Below are 16,586 nucleotides of genomic sequence, written 5' to 3' on the forward strand. Positions count from 1 at the left end.
GAAAAATTGACCTTTTTAATGTCAAAATTTACAAAATGGGATACGATATATCAAATTTTTTCTTCAATAAATTTGGTACACACTCGAAATATATTTTTCAACAAGTTTTTCTTTTCTCCACATTTTTTGAAATTTTCGAGCTAATATCATTTTTAAATGCGATCATAAGAAGTCAAAATATTCTACAACATTATTTGTCATAAAACTCTACTGTAGCTCCTAAAACCCGTCAAAATCTTATCTAAACGTCAGGAATTCACTATACATATATTAAAAACGCATTTTAGGTTTAAAGCTGTACTTTAAGTGATTTTATGCAAAAATCTCTTACAAAGTATTTTTTGGAGGGATGACCTCAAAGACTAAAATATTCTTTATGAAATTTTACACAAAGTTACCTGAGATAAGAAATCTCGATTTTCACCGTATATCAAAAAAATGTTCACCAATGTTCCACAAAAAAAAAAAAAAGTAAAAAAGCTGTAAGTTTGGCTGAGCTGATCTTTGAATACCCTCCATTATTTGGAACGAATTTGGCAATATTCAAAAAATAAAATCCTTTCAAAATTCTGTTAAAATCTTAAAAAGACCAAATGTTGTCGTCATATTAGGGTCTAAATGACGACGTGGACCTGCAATATATTACAATATTCAAATGCGAAACTTGAAAAAAAAAAAATCGGTGAATAATACAGCTAAAAGCATTAATATAGGGAGGTACTATTATGTGGGGGTTTTACGAAAACGTGGACCTGCATAGACAAGTTTTGATCATAGGCTGTAGTATTCATTGCGAACTCCAATACCAAATTTCAAACAATTTCGGTGAATAATGTCGCTAAAATCATCAAAACACCGATTACCGGGAGGTACCGTTATATGGGGGCTATACGAAGACGTGGACCTAGCACAGACAATTTTTTGTCATAGACGGCAGCATCCATTATGAACATCAAATAATAAATTTGAAACAATTCCGGTGAAAAATATAGCTAAAATCATTAAAATACGAATAAAGGGAGGTACCGTTATATGGGAGCTATACGAAGATGTGGACCTGCACATACAATTTTCTGTCATAGGCTGTAGAATAAATTACGAACACCAAATGCCAAATTTGAAACAATTCCGGTGAATAATGCCGCTAAAATCATCAAAATACCGAATATCGGAAGGTTCCACTATATAGGGCTTATACAAAGAAAATTTCCTATCACAGGCTGTAGTATCCATTACGAACTTCAAATACCAAATTTGAAACAATTTCGGTTAATAATGCGTTAATATCATCAAAATACCAAATATCGGGATGTACCGTTATATGGGGGATATACGATGATGCGGATCTGCAAAGACAATTTCCTATCACAGGCTGTAGTATCCATTACGAACTTCAAATACCAAGTTTGAAACATTCCCGGTGAATAATATCGCTTAAATCACCAAAATACCGAAAATATGGAGGTACATATTCCAAAACGTAGACCTACTTGACCCATTTTCAATACCAAAATTCCTGCAGACATAATATACATTTGAGTAAAATTTCGAAGCTTTCGACAAAATACTACAATGCTTTCCTTTTAAATATGAATTTTACATTATCAATGATGTTTTTGCTTTCTTATTAAAATATCTGCATGCATACATTTTATAGTTAGACTTCCCATACAAATACAGAAAGAATAGGACAGATATTGCAAGATATGACAGTACCCAGCAAGCATTTTTTGTCGCTGACATAACTAAAAAGTCACCAACAGGCGATGAAAACCCTCGCCGGCGATCTCGAATCTTTAACCAAAAAGTTAAACCGTTCGGGAAGAAATGAACCACGCACTAGTTACTTCTTAACATTGACTTTTTAGTGGCAGATGAAATTGACGACTTAGTAACGTTCAGTCGTTACAATAAAGGTAATTTAAGGAAGTAACGAGAGCGTGGTTCATTTCTTCCCAAACGGTTTACCTTACTAATACGCCAACACCATAATTTTTACATTTTTTTTTTTAAATTTTATTGAATGAAAGCAAGAAATGTCGGAAATAGCATCAAATTTTAGAATAAGTTTAGTCTTGTTTGAATTGGTGAACTTTGGGACGAATTATGGACTTCAAACGGCCAATGAAACCGTCACACGCTGCCCGAATGTTGCTCTGCGGTATTTTGGCCCATTCCCGGCAAAGCGCTTGCTTGAGGTGATCGACACTTTGGTATTTGGTTTTTAGAGCCAACCTTGCTTTCCAAAATACTCCAGACACAATAGTCCAACGGGTTGGTATCCGGATATTTTGGTGGCCATTGTGCGCTGGAAATGAAGCGAGGTACCTCATTTTGTAACCATTCTTGGGTGGCTCGTGTTGAGTGCAATGGTGCTGAGTCCTGTTGGAATGACCAAGGTCTGCGGCCAAAATGTTGGCGTGCCCCAGCCTTTAGTACACCCTCCAGAATATTTTCGTGATAATATTCGGCATTTATTCTGATTAATACGAGCGGAGAGAAACCATCGGCTGCTATCATCACCATGGCCGGCGCTTGAGTTATGTTGGCCAACCGAAAGTGCACATTTTCAGCTGACCTCTTCTGACCAAGTAAACACGAACATTTTGTTTGTTTACAAAGTGCTTGACAACGAATGTTTTCTCATCGGAGAAAACCAAATTCGGCAGTTCACCACTTTCGACCAAGCGAAGCAACTCTTTAGCTCTTTTGAGTCCATTTTCTTTCCGTTGCGGTGTAAGTTCTTGCACTTTTTGGAATTTCAATGGCTTTACCTCGAGCTCATTTTTCAATATTTGCCGAATGGAATATTGCGGTATGTTCAACTCATGAGCCATTTTTCGGCCACTGCGACGTGGGTTTCAATCAAGTCGCTCCTTTACTCTTCGAACCATTTCTGCTAATGTTGCTGTTTTCTCCCATCCACTTCCTTAACGTCGGGCTACGCTACCGAGACATGGTACGATGATAAGAGATTTATTCACATTTAAATGCTGGAGTGCTCTAACGATAGCCACTTGTGGTTTTCCAGCCGAATAGAAAGAAATCACACCATCACGCTTGAAATCCATCACGACTGACTTTTTTCTGGAAAATTCTCACCAAAATGCTTTTGTACGCTAGTAAACAATATAATGAGCTGTCATTGAAATAATTTTAACAGCTGTCGGACGAGTGGCTTAGAAGTGACAACAGTCTGAGGTTGGTTGCAGTTTTTTCATCCCACCCTGTATATATCGGAACTATAGCAATTTTCACAGAACTCGACTTATTTTCTTTCTGAATTTTAGAAAAAAATGCACACAAAAACAAGTAAAAAACATTAAGTTCGGCTGGGCCGAACTTTTAATATCGTCCACCTTAGGGTAATGGAAACATTAGAACCAATTATGACCCACAAATACCGATTTTTAGACACATTCGTGGGAAAATGTGGCAAAAATCATCAAAATACCGAATATCGGGAGGTACCGCTATATATACGTACAATGTTTCGCCAACGGAGCTAGAACCTATTATGACCAACAAATTCCAATTTTTAGACAAATCCGTGAAAAAATGTGACAAAAACCATCAAAATACCGAATATCGGGAGATATACCAAAGTGTGGACCTATACATACAATGTTTCGCCACACGAACTAGGACCCATTATGACCTACAAATACCATTACTCAGACAAATCCGAATATCGGGAGGTACCGTTATATGGGGACTATACCAAAACGTGGACGGATATACCTCATTTTCAAACCAACCATCCTAGGCACAATACAAATTATTCCGTTTAATTTTCACGCTCTACGTTAAATAATGTGGCCGGTATCGTGATTTCAACAGACAGACGGACATATTTTAATCGAATTTTATGCTGATTATGAATATATATACATTATGGGGTCTACGACGAATATTTAGACATGATACAAACGGAATGACAAAGTTAATATGCCCTCCTTTCCAAGGTGGAGGGTATAAAAATACCCTGCACCACAGTGTCGTGTGAGGTAACATCTTAAAGTTTGGCGTATGTCATTTTGAATAAACCATCAACATCTCTACTTTATAACACATCACCCATAACAATAAGACTGCAACTAGAGCATACTTTTAGGCGTTATACAAAATGTACTGTACAAAATAATCGTTAGCGGTTATTAGGTAGCTGCAGCAGAAACAACTATAAACGAATAAAAACCAAGCAAGCGAGTTATACCTATATTTCCTTTTGATGATCTGCATAGAATAAAATTCTGAGTCGATTTATGGATGTCAATCCATCCGTGCGTCTGTCCATGTTTTTTAATTTTAACAGCTGTCGGACGAGTGGCATTTTTCATCTCACCCTGTATATGTATTTTCCATTTTTTAGTTAAACACCTCCTGCAAGCAGCCAAGGACACTCACCAAAATATGATACGCGTTTGGGGTGGTGGCATCTATGAGTCCGAATATTTCTATGAAATGGCCGATTCGTTGGGCATAATGATATGGCAGGATATGATGTTTGCGTGTGCCATGTATCCCGTTACAGATTCATTTTTGGCCTCCGTACGTAAAGAGGTTATACAAAATGCTCAACGTATTGCCCATCATCCAAGTATTGCGATATTTGCGACAAATAATGAAAATGAGGTGGCCATTGCACAAAATTGGTATGGCACAGTGGAGGAACGTTTTAAGACTGAATATCGGCAATTGTATATAGCTACGGTAATACATGAACTAAAGGCATTGGAACATGCAACACGACCATTGCCTTTGGTCTCGTCACCATCCAATGGCAAAGAATCGGCGAGAGATAATTATATATCGGCAAATCCTCAAGATCCCAATTATGGAGATGGTGAGTTCGGAAGAAAAATAATATTAATAACAAAAATAATGAATTTTTCCCCTTATTAATTCTCTTTTCTTTTAGTCCATTTCTATGACATTTTCAAGGATGGTTGGAATCCCTCCATATATCCCCGCCCTAGATTTGCATCGGAATACGGGTTTCAAAGTTTACCCTCCTTGCAGACATGGCAGCGCACACTGGGTCCGGAGGATAATCTTGCCGATTTAATAGAACATCGTCAACATCATCCACTGGGCATGATGGCCATAACACCTTTGGTGCGAATTCATTTTCCTCTGCCGCTGCCAGAGGATGCCAATTATTTGGAGGCTTTGGTATATTTTAGTCAAATCTCACAGGCTATGGCCACGAAAACCGAAACAGAGTTGTATCGCAGTCTACGCGATACCGAACATCGAACAATGGGTGCATTGTATTGGCAGCTGAATGATGTCTGGGTTGCGCCGTCATGGTCAGCCATTGATTACTATGGAAATTATAAGGTGTGTTCAGATTTTTATACTCTCCACCACAGTATGGAGGGTATATTATCTTTGTTATTCCGTTTGTAACACCTCGAAATATACATTTAGACCCCTTGATCAGCATAAAATTCTATGTCGATTTATCCAGGTCCGTCCGTCTGTCTGTCTGTGAAAATCACTCTAGCTTCCGAACGAAATGAAGTGGGTTGATAAAATTTTACTCAAATGTGTATTATGTATGCAGGACTTTTGGTATTGAAAATGGGCCATGTAAGTCCACATAGTCCACATAAGTCGTATAGCCCTCATATAACGGTACCTCCCGATAATCGGTATTTTAATGATTTTAGCGACATTATTCACCCGAATTGTTTCAAATTTGGTATTTGAAGTTCGTAATGAATACTACGGCCTATGACAGAAAATTGTTTGTGAAGGTCTACGTCTTCGTATAGCCCCCATATACCGGTATCTACCGATATTCTGTATTTTGATAATTTTAGCGACATTATTTAACGGAATTTCAAAATCAAAATTAGTATTTAAAGTTTTTAATAAATACTACGGCTTAAGACAAAAAATGGGCCATGTAGGTCCACGTCTTCGTATAGCCCCCATATGACGGTACCACCCGATTTTCGGTATTTTTATGATTTTAGCGACATTATTTACCGGAATTGTTTCAATTTTGGTATTTGAAGTTCGTAATGGATGCTACATCCTAAGACAGAAAATGAGCCATGTAGGTCCACATCTTCGTATAGCCCCCATATAACCCGATATTGGGTATTTTAATGATTTTTGAGACATTATTTACCAGAACTATTTCAAATTTGAATTTCATAATGAATACTATAGCCTATGACAGAAAATTGTCTGTGCAGGCCCACGTCTTCGTATAGCCCCCATATAACAGTACCTCCCGATATTCGGTATTTTAATGATTTAAGCGACATTTTTTACCAGAATTGTCTCAAATCTCGCATTTGAAGTTCGTAATGGATACCACAGCCTATGACAGAAAATTGTCTGTGCAGGTCCACGTTTTATAACCCCCATGTTACCTACTTATATTCGGTATTTTGATGATTTTACCTACATTGTAAATAATTTTTTTTTCAAGTTCCGCATTTGAATATTGTAATAGCTTGTGCAAATGGTGGAGGGTATTCAAAGTTCGGCCAAGCCGAACTCACAGTTTTTTTACTTGCTTTATTTACTTTTTTAAATTAAATTCATTTTATTTTTTTAGCTGCTGCACTATTGGTCTAAGGAATTTCTGGCGCCCATTGCCATAACCGCCTTGTATGAGAGTAAAATTCGATCCCTGAATGTCTCTCTGATATGCGATCTATTCGAAATAAATACCGACGGCCTGCAGGTCTCAATGAATATTTACAAATGGTCTCAACTGTTTCCAAAGAATACGACAACATGGCCTGTAACGATGGTAAGGTGTTTCAATTTCTACGAATTCTTAAACTCAGGATATACGACAAATTGGTAAAAAAATTAAAAATAAAATATTTAGTAGCGAAAATTTGGGCTAGAAATTTCAGTTCTTTCCATAATTGAGTCCTGCTAAACATAATCTTCTCATGTCTATAAAAATCCTCTTATGTGTCGCCACCTTTAAACCAATTAATGCAGAGATACTAAAGATCCATCCCTGACTGACTTAACGATTCATCAACGCCCAGACGAAACGGTTGAAGCTAGCATCTTGAAATTTTGAGTGAGGGTCACTCTTGGTTCGAACGGGTCACATAAGGTTAGGTTTTTTTTAAATTCGTACTAGAACGGCACGAAATGTATTAAAATGTACTAAATATGGTACCCTTCGTATTTGAGGACGAAGAGCTAGAAATTTAAAATGAGGTCACTGATAAAGAGTATGATAGATGTACGGAGCGTACGGAAATTACTAAAATGTACTATATTTGGTACCATTTCGCATCATGTGAATGGTTAGGGTTAAAAACTTGAAATCTGGAAAAGAAATCTAGGTTGATGATTAGGGTCGATGTAAGGAGGTAGTTTTGTGTGCGAACTCATGTATACGAAAAGTACTAAACGCTACTAAATTTAGTACAATTTGAATTTGCAGGAACGGATGTAGCTGGAATGCTGAAATTTGAAATTAAAATTACTGGCGGAGTGTTGGACTGGAATACAGGGGAAGTTTTCGAAATTTTTATTTATGTGCACGAAAAGTACTAAATTGTACTAAATTTGGTACAATTTCGATTTGGGTGAACCGATAGAGTAGAAATTCTGAATTTTAGAAATAGATCCAATAGCGGACTTTTAGGACTGAGAAATTTAGGTATTTTTTTGGAAATTCGTACTAATGTATACTAAATTGTACTAACTGTGGTACAATTTAAATTTTGGGAGAACCGATCGAGTCGGAGTCCTGAAGTCCATGAAAATAATATTAATATTGCATTATAAGATTATGGAATGTAGAAAGTTCTGGAAAGTAGTACTTAATGGATTTGGAAGCTTTCGAAATTCGTATTTATGTGTACTAAATGATACTAAATTTGGTACAATTTGGATTTGGGTGAATCAATGAACCTGGTATCCTGAAAATTGGAAATAAGATTACCGTCGGAGTGTAGGATTGGGATGTGAAGGTATTTTTGAAAATTTGTACTTCGGTGTACTAAATGGTACTAAAAATTGTACAACTTGGAATTGTGGTCAAGCGATAGAGCTGGAATTCTGCAATTTGAAAATAACATTTCTTGAGGTATGGAGGCAGTTTCGGAAATTTTGAGTGTAGGATTGGGGTGGTAAATTTGGAAATTCGTACCAGATTTAGTACAAATTGGATTTGTGCGAACCGATAGGGCTAGAATCCTTAAAATTGGAATTAGGATGACTGTTGAAATGTAGGATTGGGATATTTACTTAATAGTACCATATTTGCTACAATATGTATTTGAGCGAACCGATAGGGGTGGAATCCTGAAATTTGGAATTGGTACTAAATTTGGTACAATTTCGATTTGGGCGAACCGATTAGTATTGCATTTAGGACTGAGGTACGTAGGTAGTTTCGGAAATTCTTACTTATGTGTACTAAATTTGGTACAATTCAAATTTTTGGGAGAACTGAGAACAGGTATAGGTAAAAACTCAAAACATGAGGTGGTTTTGGAAATACGTTCTACAATTATACGAGAAGTACTAAATGGTACTAAATTTGCTATAAGTCGAATAGTTCTTGAAATTTGTTTGAGAGATGATTTGGGAATTCTTAGTATCTAAAGAGTACTAAATAGTCGTAAAGGAAGTGGACGGAAGAAACAAGAACATCAGCAGAAATGGTTCGAAAAGTAAAGTAGCGACTTGATATAAACCTGCGTCGCCGAAAAATGGTTCGTTGAAAAACGGGCTCGGGGTAAGGCCATTGAAATTCCAAAAAGTGCAAGCACTTACACAGCAACAGAAAGAAAATAGGCTCAAAAGAGCTAAAGATTTGATTCGCTTGACCGAAAGTGGTTAACTGCCGAATTTGCATTTCTCCGATGAGAAAACATTCGTTGTCCAGCAGTTTGTAAACAAACAAAATGATCGTGTTTACTAGCCAAAGAGGTCAGCTAAAAATGTGCACCTTCGGTTGGCCACCAAAATTCAAGCGCCGGCCATGGTGATGGTGTGGTGTGGGCCGCCATAACAGACGATGGTCGCTCTACGCCCGTAGTAATAGACCGTGGCATCAAAATAAATGCCGAATATTATCGCAAAAATATTGTGGAGAGTGTATTAAAGCCTTGGGCACGCAAACATTTTGGCCGCAGACCTTGGACACTCCAACAGGACTCAGCACGCGCCACCCAAGGATGATTACAAAGGGAGGTTCCTTCATTTTCAGCGCACAATGGCTACCAAAATCTCCGGATACCAATCCGTTAGACTATTGTGTCTGAAGTATTTTGAAAAGCAAGGTTGGCACTAAAAAATACCAAAGTGTCGATCACCTCAAGCAAGCTCTTCGCCGGAAATGGGCCAAAATACCGCGGAGCAACATGTGGGCAGCGTGTGACAGTTTCATTGGCCGTTTGAAGGCCATAATTCTTGCCAAAAGTTATCTCACCCTGCACCAAAAAAGGTCTGAATGGTATTAGATTTGGTATTTGGGGAAGATAATTATTCAAAAAATTTTATTTGGGGTAAAAAAATTTCTTAACATAAATTCATTATTTCGCACACGAAATAGCGGGAATTTACTAGTAAATTATACATCCTTTCTCCATTCCAGGTACCAAATGGCGTTCACTACGACAAGGTAATACCCGTCGATGACATCTTTCAGGGAGAGTTTACCAACTACAACAGCTTTGTAGAATTTGTGCTGCAACGAAATAACATGGCATTGGCCCGTACATTTTATTTCCCTGCCTCGTTTAGCAGTGTTCAGGCTATCAAAGATCCTCAGATACAAGTAAGCCTTTCAACAACAAATTTCATTCCCTTCGAAACTAAGATAAAATAAAATTCTTTCTTTTTACAGATTCTCATTTCCAATGTTTTCTGCAGTTCCCAAGTCAATGTCAAAATGAACAGCTACAGTCTGACACTGAACGCCAAATATCCGGCAATATTTGTCTACATAGAATTAATATTGGAAAAACACCCCGACATTAAACATTATAAATTTTCGAAAAATGGTTTTATGATGACTTCATCGAGTTGTGTTCTACATCTGGAATTTGAGGCAAAGGAATGCGTTCGACTGAATGCCAAAGATTTTAAAATAATGACAGTTAATCAGTTTATGAAGCTTTAAATTGGTTGCCACCAAGCAAAAAAAAAATAAGTTAATAAGTTAAGAACTTTGTGAAACTTGAATATCGAACAAAATATATTTTACTATAAGGAATTTATATATCTATAAATTGGGGTTTCATTTGATGGAGGATTTATATAAAAAAGTCGTAATTTGGAATATAGTGGGCTATTTTAGCGTTATCTCTGGTAGTAATGATTTCTACACACTGCGAATGCAAAATGTTAAATAACACCCGAAATTTTAACTCCATAACTTCTTGCGAACCTTAAGCTAACCTCAAATAATATTTTAAAAATCTCCCATCTTTATTAGGTTTTTTTCATTTATCCGCCAAAAGAAAACCAAATTTGATTTCTATGAAAAATTGACCTTTTTAATGTCAAAATTTACAAAATGGGATACGATATATCAAATTTTTTCTTCAATAAATTTGGTACACACTCGAAATATATTTTTCAACAAGTTTTTCTTTTCTCCACATTTTTTGAAATTTTCGAGCTAATATCATTTTTAAATGCGATCATAAGAAGTCAAAATATTCTACAACATTATTTGTCATAAAACTCTACTGTAGCTCCTAAAACCCGTCAAAATCTTATCTAAACGTCAGGAATTCACTATACATATATTAAAAACGCATTTTAGGTTTAAAGCTGTACTTTAAGTGATTTTATGCAAAAATCTCTTACAAAGTATTTTTTGGAGGGATGACCTCAAAGACTAAAATATTCTTTATGAAATTTTACACAAAGTTACCTGAGATAAGAAATCTCGATTTTCACCGTATATCAAAAAAATGTTCACCAATGTTCCACAAAAAAAAAAAAAAGTAAAAAAGCTGTAAGTTTGGCTGAGCTGATCTTTGAATACCCTCCATTATTTGGAACGAATTTGGCAATATTCAAAAAATAAAATCCTTTCAAAATTCTGTTAAAATCTTAAAAAGACCAAATGTTGTCGTCATATTAGGGTCTAAATGACGACGTGGACCTGCAATATATTACAATATTCAAATGCGAAACTTGAAAAAAAAAAAATCGGTGAATAATACAGCTAAAAGCATTAATATAGGGAGGTACTATTATGTGGGGGTTTTACGAAAACGTGGACCTGCATAGACAAGTTTTGATCATAGGCTGTAGTATTCATTGCGAACTCCAATACCAAATTTCAAACAATTTCGGTGAATAATGTCGCTAAAATCATCAAAACACCGATTACCGGGAGGTACCGTTATATGGGGGCTATACGAAGACGTGGACCTAGCACAGACAATTTTTTGTCATAGACGGCAGCATCCATTATGAACATCAAATAATAAATTTGAAACAATTCCGGTGAAAAATATAGCTAAAATCATTAAAATACGAATAAAGGGAGGTACCGTTATATGGGAGCTATACGAAGATGTGGACCTGCACATACAATTTTCTGTCATAGGCTGTAGAATAAATTACGAACACCAAATGCCAAATTTGAAACAATTCCGGTGAATAATGCCGCTAAAATCATCAAAATACCGAATATCGGAAGGTTCCACTATATAGGGCTTATACAAAGAAAATTTCCTATCACAGGCTGTAGTATCCATTACGAACTTCAAATACCAAATTTGAAACAATTTCGGTTAATAATGCGTTAATATCATCAAAATACCAAATATCGGGATGTACCGTTATATGGGGGATATACGATGATGCGGATCTGCAAAGACAATTTCCTATCACAGGCTGTAGTATCCATTACGAACTTCAAATACCAAGTTTGAAACATTCCCGGTGAATAATATCGCTTAAATCACCAAAATACCGAAAATATGGAGGTACATATTCCAAAACGTAGACCTACTTGACCCATTTTCAATACCAAAATTCCTGCAGACATAATATACATTTGAGTAAAATTTCGAAGCTTTCGACAAAATACTACAATGCTTTCCTTTTAAATATGAATTTTACATTATCAATGATGTTTTTGCTTTCTTATTAAAATATCTGCATGCATACATTTTATAGTTAGACTTCCCATACAAATACAGAAAGAATAGGACAGATATTGCAAGATATGACAGTACCCAGCAAGCATTTTTTGTCGCTGACATAACTAAAAAGTCACCAACAGGCGATGAAAACCCTCGCCGGCGATCTCGAATCTTTAACCAAAAAGTTAAACCGTTCGGGAAGAAATGAACCACGCACTAGTTACTTCTTAACATTGACTTTTTAGTGGCAGATGAAATTGACGACTTAGTAACGTTCAGTCGTTACAATAAAGGTAATTTAAGGAAGTAACGAGAGCGTGGTTCATTTCTTCCCAAACGGTTTACCTTTTTGGTTAAAGCTCGAATCTTTAATTGATTGAGGGCGTGGGTTTTCATCGACTGTTGGTGACTTTATTGATTTGTATGCGATATGCAATGCCTTCAGAAAGTAAAAAAGAGCTGGAAGTCTTGAAAATAAAATTATTATTTGTATAACTTTTTTAATATAATTTCAAGCGTAATTAAACAATAAGTAAAACGCATACAAAAAGCATAAGTAAAACTCAGTTATTAACACAATATTAAATTTTATTTTTCACTAATTAATATTAATTTTTTTATTTTTGTGTATCACTTGTTTTTTAATTTTTAAAAAATTTTTTGAACACATACACTAAAAAATGCTGAAAAAAGGCACAATTTTTTCACTTAATAATTTAAATATATTTTTTCATTTAATAGTTTTTTTTTCACTCGTGCACCAATCCCGATCTCCGACAAACTGAACTCGTTTAATTTTGTTCTCCCTTATGGGAGTAAAACAAAACAATCGCTCTTTAATCTACGGGAAGTGCCAAAAAAGTTACTATTGGAGATGAAAATTAGTTAACTGTAGTGGGGCAATAGAATTGTTATTGCAAATCGACCAACTATCGACGTTTCACAAGCAGGAAGCGACAAAGTAGTGTAATATTAGGTGATGGAGTTAAAAACTCACATCCAAATGCTTGCAGGGTAGTCCTATTAGGCAAGACTCACAAAAACAAATTATGTTACTCACCTTAAAATTTCACTGCTCACATTCCTATACACAGTCACAACAACACTCCACGCTGTGGAGTCCACAGCGACAGCGAAATATCCCGAACGTTGACGTCGACGTTTGTTTACATTTTGTTACCGGCAGAGAGGCATCAAAGGAAAAATGCAATTCACTCTCTCATGAGAAGGAGACGATGATACACAAGAATAACTTTAGCACAAATTTATGGCAATTTTTTTACAATTTTATAGAATATCCTTTGAATTTCATTTAATTAGCGAATATAATTTGTATTTTATTAACTAAAGACATATTCTAATTTAACAAACTACCGAAAATAATTCACAAAACGCGGACACGCACAAAATAAACAACAACCGACAGAAGTAAGGAGAGAACTAAACTGGAATCAATGTTAGTGTTGCCATGTTTAATTATTCAGATATGACTCTGTTTTCCCTGTACAGTACGGTACATAAGATAAGTTTGTGATTCCGTTTGCAATTCATGAAAATAATCAATCAATACTATGTGAAGAATATATTTTTGAGCAGTGTAGAATAATGAGACGGTTTTTAAATGTCCACAGGGGCATTTAAAAAATTGTCAGGCTTAACTATCCTGTGGTCCTCAAGGTACCAATTATGGGTAATATATTGCTAAAAACGTTGTGAGGAATAAATACCTGCAGCGATCCCAATATATCGGTACGATCTAACTTGAAAAAAAAAAGCTGTAAATTTGGCCGGACGAACTTTGAATACCCTCCACCATTTGGAACAAATTTGGCAATTTCAAAAAATAAAAGACGTTTAAAATTCCGTTCAAATTTTAAAAATACGGAACGTAGCCGTATGTATACGAAGACGTGGACCTACATAGCCAACTTTTGTCATAAGCCTTTACAATATTCAAATGCGAAATTTGAAAAAAAATCGGTAAATAATGTAACTAAAATCTTGAAAATACCGAATATAGAGAGGTACTATTGTATGAGGGCTACATCAAAAGGTGGACCTGCATAGATAACTCTCTGTCATAGGCTGTAGTATCCATTACGAACTTCAAATACCAAATTTGAAACATTCCCGGTGAATAATGTCGTTAAAATCATCAAAGTACCGAATATCGAAAGGTACTGTTATATGGCGACTATACCAAAACGTAGACCTACATGGCCCATTTTCAAAACCAAAAGTCCTGCAGACATTATATACATTTGAGTAAAATCGTATCAACCTACTTCATTTCGTTCATTTCGAAGCTAGAGTGTTTGCCACAGACGGACAGACGGACGGACATCGCTAAATCGACATAGAATTTTATGTTGGGGTCCAAAGTGTATGTTTCGTGGTGATACCGAATGACCGACTTAATATACCCTCCATACTATGGTGGAGGGTATAAGAATTGTGTAACAGGGTCTTCAGATATCTGCGCTGGATAAAACAGTGGAGATGACAGCAAAGGAACCTACACAGGACACAGGGAGTTACGCTAGACGACTTTCGAGTGTCAGGGTCTTTAAGCTCTACCTTGTGCTCAAAAGCGCGAAAAACAAAAAATCATGACAAATTTAGAATCAAAATATAAAAGAAAGATGCAAAAATAAAACCCCCAGGAGATCACAGACGTATGTCAAATTTCGCCGCAATTACGACAAGCTTCACGGGTCTGGGAGGGAGCACTTCATGTTTAGACGTGTTTCATAAACCTTTGCTTTAAAAAGAAATAATTTTCTTAATTTAAAGAAAATAATATTCTTATTTAGCTTATCAGTCCCACAAAACTGATTTTTCTTTTAAAAATGCAATACGAAGATTTTAAGTGCAAAGTCCTACACAATGGATGTCTCTTCATAGATAATAATAATAATAGTTTTAGAAGACATGGCTCTCGCCCTATCAGAGATAAGATTCACAAAGAAAATCGTGTTACTCACCTTCAAATTACACGTTTGACATTCCTATACACAACTAATCACAACAACACTTAATTTCACAGCGACAGCAAAATATCCCGAACGTTGACGTCGACGTTTGTTTACACTTTGCTACCGGCATAGACACAACAAAGCAAAAATGCAATTCACTCTCTCGTGAGAAGAAGACGATACACAAGAATAATTTTTGCACAAATTTATGACAATTTTGACAATATTTACGGATTTTTTTTATGAATTTAATTTAATTAACGCGTTAAATTTATATTTTATTAACAAAACACAAGTATTCATTTACCAAACTACCGAAAACAATTCACAAGACCCGGACACGCACAATATAGACCACAACCGACCGAAATAAGAAAAGAACTAAACTAAAATAAATGTCAGTGTTGCCATGTTGTAATTAGTTTGTTATGAAATGAGTTTGTTGTCATTATGTTTGTAACTTTGTAAATATTATTATTTAACCCGCCATAATCTAAGTCTATCTATAAATCTATATCTATATAATAAAAATGGTAAAATAATTGACTGACTGATTTAAAGATTCATCAACGCCCAGACGAAACGGCTGAGGCTAGAATCTTTAAATTTTGCCTGAGGGTCACTTTTGGTCCGAAGGGTCAGATAAGGCTGGCTTTTTAGAAATGCGTACTAAAGCGGTACGAAAAGTATTAAAAGGTACTAAATACGGTACTCTTTGACCCTTTAGGGGTCAAATAAGGCTGGCTTTTTAGAAATGCGTACTAAAGCGGTACGAAAAGTATTAAAAGGTACTAAATACGGTACCCTTTGTATTTGAGGAAGCAGTGGAGTTTGAACTCTTAAATTTGGAATTAGGGTCACTGATGGAGTGTATGATAGATGTACCAAGGGGTTTTTGGAAATTCGCGCTATAAGTGTACGAAAAGTTCTAAAATGTACTATATTGAAAAAATTTCGTATTATGTGGACGGTTAGAGCTAAAAAATGGTAATCAAATTTGGAATGGTAATTAAGGTTGTGGAGTAAAATCTATATAAGGTGGTAGATTTGGAAGTGTGTACTCGTTAATACGAAAATAACTAAATCGTACTAAATTTAGTCCACTTTGAATTTGGAGGAACGGTTGAAGCTGAAATCCTGAAATTTGAAATGAATATCACTAGCGGAGTGTAGGATTGGGATATGTATAAAGTTTTCGAATTTTTTTGCTTATGTGTACTAAATGGTACTAAATTTGGTACAATTTCGATTTGGGTGAATCAATATAGCTGAAATTCTGGAATTTAAAAATAAGATTACTATTGCATTCTAGGACTGGGGTATGTAGGGAGTTTTTTGAAACTCGTACTTATGTGTACTAAATGGTACAACATTTGGTACAATTGAAACTTTGGGTCAATCGGTAGGATTGGATTTCTGATACTTGGAAATAAGATTACTATTGCATTCTAGATCTTAGGTATATAGGGAGTTTTTGAAATTTGAATTTGAAAATTTGGTACAA

At 35.6% G+C, this 16,586-nt stretch overlaps 1 protein-coding gene across 1 annotated transcript; it reads left to right on the top strand.

The window, feature by feature from the left end:
- The first annotated feature begins 4,126 nt into the window (after positions 1 to 4,126).
- LOC101899447 (beta-mannosidase) lies at positions 4,127 to 10,232 on the top strand. The gene is made up of 6 exons (XM_059118876.1): positions 4,127 to 4,133; positions 4,373 to 4,846; positions 4,922 to 5,343; positions 6,578 to 6,775; positions 9,596 to 9,778; positions 9,848 to 10,232. Exons 1-6 carry the CDS (start codon positions 4,127 to 4,129, stop codon positions 10,121 to 10,123), a joined length of 1,560 nt encoding a protein of 519 aa, XP_058974859.1. The 3' UTR covers positions 10,124 to 10,232.
- The last annotated feature ends 6,354 nt before the right edge of the window (positions 10,233 to 16,586 follow it).

The sequence above is a fragment of the Musca domestica genome, unplaced genomic scaffold, assembly GCF_030504385.1.
Source record: "Musca domestica strain aabys unplaced genomic scaffold, Musca_domestica.polishedcontigs.V.1.1 135, whole genome shotgun sequence".
NCBI lineage: Eukaryota > Metazoa > Arthropoda > Insecta > Diptera > Muscidae > Musca > Musca domestica.